This window comes from Onychomys torridus, chromosome 3, assembly GCF_903995425.1.
Source record: "Onychomys torridus chromosome 3, mOncTor1.1, whole genome shotgun sequence".
NCBI lineage: Eukaryota > Metazoa > Chordata > Mammalia > Rodentia > Cricetidae > Onychomys > Onychomys torridus.
In genome coordinates, this window is record NC_050445.1 from 5,601,805 (window position 1) to 5,615,396 (window position 13,592).

General features: G+C 40.5%; 1 protein-coding gene across 1 annotated transcript in view; it reads right to left on the minus strand.

Moving 5' to 3' along the window:
- The window catches only part of Lmbr1 (limb development membrane protein 1), a 120,814-nt gene that overhangs the window by 58,727 nt on the left and 48,495 nt on the right, over nt 1-13,592 (minus strand). Inside the window, exon 5 of the mRNA XM_036181005.1 lies at nt 6,431-6,534. Coding sequence (XP_036036898.1) covers nt 6,431-6,534 — 104 coding nt within the window. The remainder of the gene's footprint in view (nt 1-6,430; nt 6,535-13,592) is intronic.

The following is a 13,592-nucleotide window of genomic DNA, read 5'->3' on the forward strand; positions in this document are numbered from 1 at the left end:
CGCTTCGCCTCCACCTGGCCAGTGCAACTAATTAAGAGAGGAAGTGACCTCAGATTTTGTGCATTTTACTTTTATTATGAAAGCACTTTGTTTGAAGTTACAGGAGCTAACCTCTTAATCCTACAGATCATGTGCGAGGTTCTGGACACTCTAGGATGGCTGGATGGTTTGGATAATTGGTCAGGATGTTGCTGTCGTTACGTTAAGTTTTATGCCAGGACTTCAAATCAAAGATAGGCATTAAAGTAAAGGGCAATATAAATCTGCTACCAGAAAAGCCCTAGGCTTATGAATTAATCTGTCATTATATTTACATTATACTTACAAAACAACCATATGGTGAGATCTTTTCCCCACTTAAAGTTAATTTTGTCTGTATAAGGTTTTAATTCAAAATATGATGGTAACATACAAAATGAATCAGATATAGTCCTCTCATTTAAACACTAGTCAGTGAGTTAACCTCTGAAGTTCATTATGAAATCAGAAAACATCACTTGGAGTTACTGCCAATAACCAAGAGGTCTTTTCTGAACAAGAGAGGAAGAAAACACTGACCAAAGGTGATAGTCACAACAGTGTGATCTGCACTAGATGATTCTAATCCCTAAGACCCACTGACTCTCTCACACCAACTGGATGTCTGAAGTCAAAACAAATTCAATATGGGCATTTCCTATCAGAGTTGAATTAAGATCCAAGCACAGAATCAGTTCAAACACACATGACCCAATGCCTAAGATAGTGCAAGTGAGTGACTGCAAAATAGTCTACACCTAAGGAATCTCACTGCAAAAGGAAGTTAAAATCGCTAAGATAAATGCCAGGCTTCTTACAAAAAAGAAAAAGAAAAAAGAAAGAAAGAAAAAAATCACTTTTCAAAACTATGTTCTCTTAGAGTTGAGAATTCATAAAAGAAACAGTAAGGAGATGGCCCTAATAAAATAGCAACTCACCCCAGTGTAAGAAGACAGAAGAAAGGCTACTTACAGCCCTTGGAGGATATGGCCAGCTCCCCAGACCTAAAATGTCCTGTTTGAATTAACATAGCTATTTAATTAAAAACTAAGTAAAGAATTCTGCTTCACAGGATTTTCAACTCAAGCTCTGCATCCATCCTGTAGCCAGTGGCCAATTTCCGCATCTCTGCACAATATGCAAGAAGCTGTTTTAAAATCGATTGCCCAGGGGAATCCATGGATGCATGGGGGGCCATGTGCCACTTAGAGAATATACCAGATGTAGACTCAGTAAAACAGCCCAGGAGGGTGGCCACAAGGGAAAGGGAAAGGGAACTAGCAAGACTGTAAGTTTGTCATTACTCAAATCACTGGGTACATTCACACTAAGAAAACGTCTACCCTCTGTCCAGTACCAGTCAGAAACAGATATGCCCAATGAAGTCAATCAGCAAACAGTTGTGCAGTAGCATACATAACTACACGTACTCATCAGCCAGCTTTGTGAACACTTTGATGACTCTGGTCAATGACAGCATGAATAGCAGCCTTACAGTGAAGTTCACTGTTATGATGAAGCCTCATAAGCTATGTAGATGGCTGCTGCTTGAGAAACACTGAGGACCTGTGCAGATAACCCCAGTAGTCAAATGTCACACTAGATTTTAAGCCATTACAGGGACATTTATTGCACAATGCCAACAGCCTTTGTAGCTTTTCTGTAACTGATTTTAACACTGAAAAAAAAAAATACATAAGCACTTTAAAATAACATTACTCACTTAACCTGAAAACTTTCTAAAACACTTCTACTAGGCTCTGTAGTATACCTTATCTTCTGGTAGCTTTTTGTCAAAGGATGCTACTCTTAATGCTTTGCCTCCACCCTCTCTACTTCAAAGTGTAGAAAATAATTTGGACTGTTAGACCACCTGATAATGTGTCATTACTCAGGGCTGGCTGCTGCTTTCGATAAGCACACTCATTAGCTGAGTGCATTTACAGACTACATACTTCTTAATTAAATCACTGTGCTAAGTAAACAGCCCATTGAAGGTCTAGAGGGCTGCTGTGTCCTTTGAGGACCTTTCATCTCTCTTTTATTTTTAATTGAATTTATCTATTTGCTTGTCAGGGGGCACCTGTGCCCCAGTGCACATGTAGGGGTCAAAGGACAACTTGCAGAAGTCAGTTCTCTCCTTCTACCGTATGGCCCTGGGGACTGAACTCAGGTCACTGGTCTTGGCAGCAGGCACCTTTACTCGCTGAATCACCTTGCCAGCTCCCCTCTATCTTCTTACTATGGTGTAAGTTGCTATTTTCTTAGGGCCATCTCCTCAATATCCCCTTATAAATATTCAGGTCTAAGAAAATACAAATGGTTTTGAGAAAGTAAAAAAGTAATAAGTCCTAGTGTGTGTGCTTTTACATAAATTACCTCATTTAGTCATCAAAATGATACAGTAGAGAGCCAGATGTGGTGAACATGCCTTTAATCACAACACTCAGAAGGTAGAGGCAGGTAGATCTCTCTGAGCTCCAGGCCAACCAAGGTTACATAAAGAGACCTTGTTTCAAAAAACAAACAAACAAAATACTACAGTAGAGTAAATATTACTGCTGTGCCACATACACAGAAAGAGAATATACAGTTCAGAGGAAGTAACTCGGCCAGCAGTCTGCCATTAACCCTAACACACCCTCAAATCCCCCTTCTCCTTAGTGTCAGTTTAGCCAGGCCTCCCAGACACCATTAACTCTCCCCACTCCACCTCAAGCCACAGAACCTCTTGCCATCCTTAGCATTAAGAAACAAATTCTTTATATTGGGTTCTACAATACCCTAACTTCCCAAGTCAGGTGGACGATAGTCACTCTGGCCTCTACCTGTTGGCCTCTACCTCCTGGCCTCTACCTCCTGGCCTCTACCTGTTGGCCTCTACCTCCTGGCCTCTACCTCCTGGCCTCTACCTACTGGCCTCTACCTCCTGTCCTCTACCTGCTGGCCTCTACCTCCTGTCCTCTACCTCCTGTCCTCTACCTGTTGGCCTCTACCTCCTGGCCTCTACCTGCTGGCCTCTACCTCCTGGCCTCTACCTGCTGGCCTCTACCTGCTGGCCTCCACCTGCTGGCCTCTACCTGCAGGCCTCTACCTGCTGGCCTCTACCTACTGGCCTCTACCTCCTGGCCTCTACCTGCAGTGATATTTTTATCTGTGTCCCCCAATAAAATTTATCTGAGGATCAGAGGAAAAAGCCAGCTACTACATTAAACACAGAAGTCAGGCAATGGTAGCACACGCCTTTAATCCTATCACTCAGGAGGCAGGGATCTGTCTGGATCTCTGTGAGTTCAAGGCCACACTGGGAACAGAGCCAGGTGTGGTGGCACATGCCTTAAATTCCAACACTAGTTAACCATGGAGGTCTGGAGGTCTGCACGGACAGGAAGTGACAGAGCTGGGCAGGAATAGGAAGTGATTTAGCTGGACAGAGAGCAATGAAATAGCACTGGAAAACAACAGTGCTTGGCACTGTGTGGCACATGTGCTTCAGGGTACTCCTTTCCTTGATGACAAATTAGAAACACTGAAATGCAGGCCAATCACTACACTTAAATGAAATGGTAGGTGCAAAAACCCTCCACTCTTTTCAGCTCCCTATTGTCTACAGCATAAAACCTAAACTACTGGCCATAGCTGAAACCTCCAGGACCTTACCCTGACGCTCCCCGTGCCCCTAACTATTCCTCATCTTCTAGCACTCATCAATTCAATCAGAACTCAAGACCACAGGACAAGCCTTGAAAGTCACTCTTACAAGCCCTGCTCATCCTCAAGGCTCAGCTCCATCCCAGCTGGCCACCTCCTCTGTGCTTGCCCCAAGATCAAGACACCAATTCTGTTAGTGTTTCCCACAGTTCCTCAGCACATGTCAAGCTATGGCTTATTTGGATGCATTGCTGATTACCCCCCACTGTCTGTCCCTTGAGTGCAGAGTCTAAGCTCTACCTGAGCGACCCCAGCAAGCTCTTTTAAGGGCGTAATTCAGACTTAGAGCTGCCCTGTGGCCCTGGTTTCAGGAGATGCCTCCCCTTTCTTCACATGCTCTAACAGCGCAGCTCCTCTGCTGTCAGCATTTCTTGGCCCCTTTGTCTTCCCTTCCCATGGTCTGTTCTTGGCCATCTCCTCTTTCCTGCTAGCTTCCTTGTGCTTTCCAGGGTGGGACTACAGAGGGAAAAGTGCCCTTGGGAACATCAGGTATCATGCCACTGCTATTTTATACATAGGGCCTTTGGAAAATTTAATAGTATTCAATACCTTTCGGCCTCAGTTTTAGCCATATACAAGGAGAATTTGAACTAAATCAGTGATAAGACCTTGTATAATTCCCTCAAGAAACTATAAATAGTAAAGCAGCTTTCTTTTTTGTTTGTTTGTTTGTTTGGTTGGTTGGTTGGTTGGTTGGTTGGCTGGCTGGCTGGTTTGTTGGTTTTTTTAAGACAGGGTTTTTCTTTGTAGCCCTGACTATCCTGGAACTTGCTCTGTAAACAAGGCTGGCCTGGTGTTCAGAGATCCACCTGCCTCTTGCCTCCCAAGTGATGGAACTAAAGGTGTGTGCCACCAAACCCAGCTATAGTAACTTTTTTAATTAAAACAAAGTAATTCTTTCCATTACATAATTTTAACTGTCAATCTTAACACATAAGGATAGAAAATAATTCCAACATTAAAAAAGCCAGTTTTCACCAGACAGTGATAGTGCACACCTTTAATCCCAGCACTTGGGAGGCAGAGCCAGGCGGATCTCTGTGAGTTCGAAGGCAGCCTGGTCTACAGAGTAAGATCCAGGATAGGCACCAAAACTACACAGAGAAACCCTGTCTCAAAATACCAAAAAATAAAAGGCCAGTTTTCTCAATTTGGAGCTTGATAGCAAAACACAATCCATGCTCATCTCAGTACATTTACTAAATAAGAAGTCAGCTGCAGTGTTCACATCTGAAGTAACTACAAAAGCTCCTGACATCTCAGTGGCCCTTCTCCTGTGTCGCTCAGACTATCAAGTGTTAAACAATCTCATTCCCAAGACCCCATATAAACAGTGCTCCTTTGACAGCATAACTAAAACTGAAACAGCACAGTTAACAGCAGATCCTTAGGCAACGATGACACACAAATTCATGAGGCATTCTATACTTTGTAAAGTTATGTGAGGGGGCTGGGGATGGGGTTCAGTTAGTAAAGAATTTGCTATATAAGCATGAGGACTTAGTTCAAATCCCGAGCACTCATGTAAAACCTGGTACAGTGGTGTGTATTTGTATGTGTAGAGAGACAGAGATAGGCAGATCCTTGGAGCTCACTGGTCAACCAGCTGAGCTAAGTTGATGAGTTCTAGAGTCTCAAAAATATACCATGAAAGGAAACTGAGAAAGACACCCAATTTTGATCTCTGTCCTCTACACATAGACGCACCTGTACAAACACACTGCAAACACACACATACACACACACGCGCACATGCACACACAAATGAACATATGTCACATACCAAAAAGAGGAGAAACAAGTTATGTGAAATAAAAAGCAATAATCCACATAGTTTATAACTTCCCATATCAAATTCATAAGATGGATAAGCACAATTCACTCCATATATTGCAACAGGAATAGAAATAAAAATCAGAAAGGTGTAAGGTACCTCAACTCTAACACTAGCTCACTCTTTCAAGTATTTACATTATATTCCAAAGTTTATGGTTGGACAGTCTGTACTCAAAGTCAGATCAGCCATCCCCTCCTATAAAGTCAAAGTATGTTTTCGGATGTTCTCAAAAAGCTTCCCAGTATGTTCACTTCCAGGTCTTCCATATTCATGTAAGATGAGCCATTCTCAGTACTTCAGGCATCTACCTACTGCAGAGCACTTGATTTTATGATGTGTTACTATCCTGACAATACGAGATGTGGAATAGCTTTCACATAAAGATGTATTTTAGGGGCCAGAGAGATGACTCAGTGGTTAAGAGTAATGACTGCTCTTCCAGAGGACCTGGCTTCAAGTCCCAGGACCCACATGGCAGCTAACAATTGTTCATAACTACAAGATCTGACACCCTCACACAGACATACATGCAGGCAAAACACCAATGCACATAAAATACAAATAAATAAATAATTTTTTTAAAAAGATATTCTTTAAGTGAGGCCTCCTAGAAAGGCCTAATAGCTGTGATGTCAGGCTATCAGTTTCACAGGAAACACTCCTCCAGGAGGATGTGTACAATAAATGTACTTGCTGCTGTGTACACAGGTAATTCACCCTGCAATCTTATTAATATTATTAATAACAACAATGTGTTAATATTATTATATAGTAATTCAACTGCTTGTTTAAATCAAGTTCTAGTAATATGAGTTATATTTAATTTGTCATTTAACAAATTTAATCCAAATTCAATTTACTTACCTTTTTCAGGCCCGCAAAACCTTCTGATTCCAGAAAGAAAAATGCAAAGGGCATCAACACAAATAAACAAAGGTTGGAAAATAAAGAAGCAAGATTCCACAAGCCTATAAAAATGACAATAAGAAAATCAGATTAGCTGTTGACACATCATTTCAAAGTTCACTAAATTGTGATGCTCATCAAGATCTATATTTTTTAATAGTAAAAAACAATACCTGTTTGAAATGACTAAACTTGGCAATTAGAAATAATTATATATTTATTTTAAACATTTTTATCTGTGATTTGTACCTACTGGCGAAAGCCCATATAGAAACTAGCTACTTTTCCTTAATCCCCCAAGTAAATTAACCAAAGATCTCATACATACAGAGATCCAAAACCACAAATGTTTAGGCGTATCAGCACTGAAATATTTAAATTAGAGCCCCTGGCATCTGCTTATCATTCAGTAGATACGAGGTCCACACCAAGCGTTTCATACAGGCAACCCATTTTGGCCAAACAAGACAGCCTAGAGGAAAGCAGCACCTCCTGAACCCCAGGAGCCCAGCACTGCTCTAAGTGTCCTGCAGACCTTCTACAAACTCAGTTCTAGGCACAGGAGTCCCTGAGCAGGAGCACTGCTGACCCACAGTACTTCAGTGGAGACTGTGACCTGCCAAGCTGCAGAGCATCTAAGTATCAAGACAGACTACCTGAAATCCTGAAAACCACATCACAGAAGTTCTAACAAACTATTCCAAGTGGGAAAGAAAATGTGACCCAGGTGGGCAAGCTCACAGAGTCATTTCCCTTTTGGTCATGTTATGCCACAAAAAATGGCAATAAAAATAAGAATACATTCAGAAAGTGACACTTTCAGGTATATCATTGGCAGAGTGTTTGGCCCAACATCTATTTTTTTATAGGAAAAATATTAAAATTCAAAATTAAGCTTCAAAATGATGGCTGTAATCTTTAAAATGGAGTCAAAGTGAAAAGTTATACAAATTCATTCAGAACACTGCATCAATTAAAAGTACCAACTCAAACTCCCCACTGCCATGGCATAAGTTAACCTGTGTGCACAGTCATCCTGTTCCTAGGACAGTGTGGAAGACAAGAAGTTAAACTCCTGAACACTTGTATCACTTATCTAGAGACATTCATTTATTTTAGTAGATAAAATAATTAATAACATCAATTCATAGTTTCTTATCCAGAAATCTAGATTTAATGTACATATAATACACATTTAATCTTTTCAAGACCAAAAAATAGTTAGAAATCAATGTCTTAATATCTTATTCTTTTATTTTTTGAGACCACATCACATATATCCCAAGCTGGCCTTGAACTCTCTATATAGCTCAAGATGATTCTTAATCCTCCTGCCTCCACATCCTGAGGGATTAAAGGCATGCACCACAACACCTGGTTAAGGGTGCTAGGACTGGAACCCAGGTTCTCATGCATATCAAACAAGCACTCTACTAACTGAGCAACATCCTCAGCTCCTGTCTTAACATCTTTTAATGGAAAAACTAATTTGAACTTCTTAAAGTAAAAATTGAATTTTAATACTTTTATATGATCTGAGAGACCCTTAAAAAGAAAAAGAAAAAAGTTAAGGCCAAACAAACACACCTCTAACCCATATACTAGGAAGGCCAACCAGGAAAGCCACTAGGGATCACAAGCTCAGAGTCAACCTGGAAAACTTAGGGGAAACTGCCTCAAAAAAATAAAAAAATTAAAAAAAAGTTTTGTTCTTTTCTTTATTGATGAGCTCTAATGACAGTCCCCAGGAAAGGTATGTAGAATGAGGAAGAATGAAATGCACACACCTAAAGCAGACTTGGCTGGGGCAACCTTGCTAGGTTCCAAGTTCCTCACCTAAGGCTTTAATGACATATGTATGGCCATCATTAGCATGAAATGAAATAAGGCATGGCTGACAACTGGTCCAATGCCTCCAAGAACAAGTACTCCATGCTTTTCTGCTTTTATTAACCATCACTTCCCCAGAGGCAACTAATTTGCAGGACTGGTAGCTCCTAGCATGCTAGGCTCACCACTTTCTTGTTGGGAAATATTATTTTAAGGTATGTTACTTTTGTTTATGTTGCATTTGTTTAACTTTGTGAAGTTGTGTTACTTTGCCTGCCTAAAACACCTGATGGTATAATAAAGAGCTGAACTGCCAATAGCGAGGCAGGAGAAAGGACAGGTGAGGCTGGCAGAGAGAAATATAGAAAAGAAATTGGGGAGGAAGGAAAGGAGTAGCCAGAGAATGAGGAGGACTCCAGGGACTAGCCACCCAGCTACACAGCAAGCCAAGGAGTAAGAGTAAGATTTGTAGAAGAGAACAGGAAAAACCCAGAGGCAAAAGACAGACAGAATAATTTAAGTTAAGGAAAGCTGGCAAGAAACAAGCCAAGCTAAGGCCGGGCATTTATAAGTAAAAATACACCTCCATGTGTAATTTATTTGGGAGCTGGGTGGCAGGCCCACAAAAGGGCAAAAACAACAACACTTTCTGCCTTTTCCTTTCCTGTTTCTTTTCCCCTTACCCCACTGAGGTATATCAACTCTTGGTTTTCATTACTAGCAATCTACATGTGTCTGTCCACACTCTCCCCAGCCCTAACCTGCTCTGAATAAGGAGTTCAAGACACAATTTTGCAGGAACTGTATCTAAAGAAAGAATAAATGGGCCTGGAACAAAGCTGTGATGTCATTTCCAATCCATAAACTTTTGTGTGTGATTTCTGGTTCCTATTTTGGTTGTTCAACATTATTTTCTTTAAGGCTTTCCAGATGTATGAGGTAGGGAAATAATTACTATTATAGAAATTATTACATCCTTGAGACACATCTAGTGTTGATATGCAGCTTTAGGTATGGTGGAAAACAGAGAAACAGCAATTTTAAATAACCTGTGTTATTGAAGATATCAGGTGTCAAGGATCATATTCAACTTAGAGGAAACTGTTTTTATGCAATCAGAAAAGAAACTACCTGTATCTGTTAAGAACCAATGGTATGGGCTGGAGAGATGGCTCAGAGGTTAAGAGGTCCTGAGTTCAATTCCCAACAACCACATGGTGGCTCACAACCATCTGTAATGAGATCTGGTGCCCTCTTCTGGCCTGCAGTCATACATGCTGTATACATAATAAATAAATAAATCTTTAAAAAAAAAAAAACTACTATGGTAGCAACACAGGGCAGCACTCAATCCTTCAACAAGTGCTCTTGTTCTACAATCAACTTCAGGTTCAGAAATGCCAGATGAGGGCTGAAAAGATAGCTCAGCAGTTAATAGCACTTGCCACTCTTTCGGAAAACCCAGGTTCTATACCCATCACCCACATGGTGGCTCACAACCACCTATAACTCCAGTTTCAAGGAACCCAATACCCTCTTGTGAATTCCATTGGTACCTGCCTCTGTGGGCACAGGCACACACATAGTGCAAAGACAAACATGCAGTCAAAATAGTTATATATATATATATATATATATATATATATATATATATGTGTGTGTGTGTGTGTGTGTGTGTGTGTGTGTGTGTGTGTGTATGTATGTATATATAATTTTTTAATTGGTAAAATAGTTCATTTTTTTAATGCAAAATGGAAAGAAAGAAAGAAAGAAAAGCCAGATCTGAAGCCAGAAAATAGCTATACTGCACTTCCTAATTTGTTGAAATACTTTTGGGCTATATAAATTCAATTTCCTAAACTTCTCATACTAATTCCACATTGTCTGCAATTTTTCTTATTAATGTGCATATGTGTGTGTGTGTGTGTGTGTGTGTGTGTGTGATGGTGTGTGTGTACCATATACATGCAGGATGTATATGTGTACCATATACATGCAGGAGCCATCAGAAGACAAAAAAGGATGTGGGTCCCTAAGGACTTGAGTTACAAGTGGTTGTGAGCCACCATGTAGATGCTGGGTATCAAACCTGGCTCCTCTGACAGAATAGCAAGTGCTCTTAACCATTGAGCCATCTCTCTAGCCCCATATCTGTAATTTTATAATGAGAAATTTCCATATCTAAGTTCTACAATGCATCATATTGATCTTCATCATTTAAGTCCCCAACTCCATCCTTGGACTTAAATTTAATTGTCAATGTAAAACAAAGAAAACCACAATGTGTACAAAAAAATAAAAAATAAAGCATGTTCATCTTGATAGTCCCACCGAGCAGTAGAGTATACACAGTGCTCTGGTTCAGATGCAGTTTGAATGTATCTCCCCACGTGCCCAAGTCTGGAAAGCCTGGTTCCAGGGTAGCAATTTTGAAGTGGTGGAATCTTTAAGAAGCAGGGCCTCCTGGGAGATGATTAGATTCCAAAGAGCAATGTGAAGAGACTAATACTTTTCTCATGGAAGTACATCCTCCTTCTCACAGGAAATCATTGTAAAGAGAGGCCACTCCATTAGCATAGTATGTTAGCATAGCTAACTACTTCTCCGGTAGGTGAGAATCAGGAATAGGACACTCATGAGGAGACTCATATTCCTGAACTGCCAGAAATATAGGGTAAACATTTCTTTCTAAAGCACCAACCCCAGATGTTGTTACAGCCACATAAGTCTGACTAATCGACTAAGTGTACAGCTTGGCAAGTGTTGACTCTATACTCACAAACAGATAACTGAATGCACCTATTGCCCCAGTCATTTCCACAAACCCTTACAGAATCTGTGCCTCCCATCCTTCCTTTATCACCTTACTCACCCCAGCCAACCACTGGCTCTATACTTCAGAAAAAAAATAGGTTTTTTTTCTACCATTTCTGTGTAAATGGATCATGTAGCTTTTGTTGTTTTCTTGTTCTGGCTTCTGTCACTATGATCTGTGTCCACAGCATAGAGCATACCAAGCCCTTACTGAACTACCCCAGCTGTAGATGTCATCTGAGTTGTTCCCACCTTGTGGTTATTACAAAAGAAGCTGTCATTAACTATGCATTCCAAACTTTACAATGGACACAGACTTCACTTTGGTAAGTGTGTAGCAGAGGATGGAAGAGGATGGGAGCTGTGTGTTTGACATTTCAAGAAACTGAAAAAATGTTTTCCTAATTGGTTGTATTTTCCATTCCTACCAGCAAAGGAAAGTTCTTCACATGCCCTGAAAACAAACCCTTTAACAGGTATGAGATCTGCAGGTACTGTTTCCCAGTTCATGAGTTGTTTTACAAATCAAAGAACAGTTTACCAAATTTATGAACTTTTTCTTGATCTAGATCTTGATCCGGATATTACCTGAGAAATAGTGGTGCAGCCCAGAGTCAGAAACTCTCCTATTTGCTTCTGTACTTTTTGTGGTTTTACAATTTACATTTAAGTCTAAAATCCTTCAAGCCACTTCTTTATGTGGTGCCAGGTACAGACTAAAGGTCAATTTCTGTCTGTGATTATCCAACTGTTCCAATTCTGTTTGTTAAAAATATCCTTCACCCACTAAACTTTATCTCTGTACCTTTGTCGTATACATGTGTATGCACTCTTGGACTCAGTGCCCTGCTGGACTGACCACTGCCCTGTCTTTATGCTGCTACCACACTCTCTTGACCATCACAGACTGAAAACTGTCTTGAAGTAGGAAAGCCTCCAATATTACTCAGGCCATTGAAAAGTCATTGAATTCTCATCTGAACTTTAAATCAGTTTATCAGTTTCTACCTGTCTTAGTCAAGATTTCTATTGCTGTGAAGAGACACCATGACCGCAGTAACTCTTTCTTACAAAGGAAACATTTAATTGGGGTAGCTTGCTTACAATTTCAGAGGTTCAGTCCATTATCACCATGGTGGGTAGCATGGAGGCATGCAGACAGGTGTGGGGCTGAAGCTAAGAGAGCTACATCTTCCAGGCAACAGGAAGTCAACTGAGAGAAGCCTGAGCAAAAGAGACCTCAAAGCCCGCCCCACCCCCCAGTGACACACTTCCTTCAGCAAGGCCACACCTCCTAATAATGCCACACCCTTTTGTGGCTATTTTCTTTCAAAACACCACACCACCCAAAATGCCTATTGGGATTTTGACAGGCATTGTGTTGAATCTATAGATTAATGAGAGGGAGGATTGGTCTCTTAACATTATTATGGACAAAATATAATCAAACACACAAACTGGAACCCTTGTTCCCAGCATAATGACATCTGGATGCAGAGCTTTGAAAAGGGTATAATCCCTGCAAGAAAACAGGGAAACTAGACTCTCTTAGACATAACAAAGAATGGCTGCAAAGCCTCCCTTGCATGGGGTCCTACGACACTGTCCAATGCCTGCTGCTACTGGGATTCATTCTTGGGAAAAAGACCACTTAGAAAAGATTCATGTTTTCTATCTTCTCAAGACAAAGAAATGCTTTAAACTGAAAGGACAGCTTCTCTAGCTTATAATGGACTAGACAAAGACCACTCTCTTAATAAAGTCCTTATACAAAATAGGTAAACCACTTGAGAGAATCCAAAAGTCAGATATTTACATTAACTTCAAAAATAGCATAGAAACAGAAATTTGGAAAAGTAAATTATCTCACTCAAAAGCAAATTTCTTTTTGTTTAAAGAGTTTCAATGAATTCCCCTCACACACAAATTCCCTAAGTCACAATGACACACTTGGAACTTGACTGACGGTTTCTTTCTCTCTCCACTACTCTATACCATCTCAAATGTACTATTCTGGGTAGGAAGGCCATCATAAACTAATCTCATTATTTTTATCTACCAAAAGAAGACATTAGTTTCATAACATTTTATTCAGGACATATTGGACAGGTTATCCCATTAATTCTGTCCATTGGCATAAAACAAAGTGCTTAACTGAGCCCATGACTTAAGCCAATTAACCAGGACAAAGCAATACTACAGGTATCTTTTCAGTTATACATGTACAAGCACACACACATACACAAAGCCTCCCTAAAACACCTTCTAACTGCAGGAAAACAATTTTTTTAATTCCATTTCAAGAGGCTGGGGAGACAGCTCACTTGGTCAAGTGCTTGTTTGGCAAGCAAGAAGACCTGAGTTCCAGCCCCAGCATCCATGGAAAAATCCAGGTGGTGTGAAATATACTTGTAATCCCAGAGCTGGAGGAGTAGAGATGAGTGTATCCCCAGGCTTACTGGCCAAAAGCCTAGCC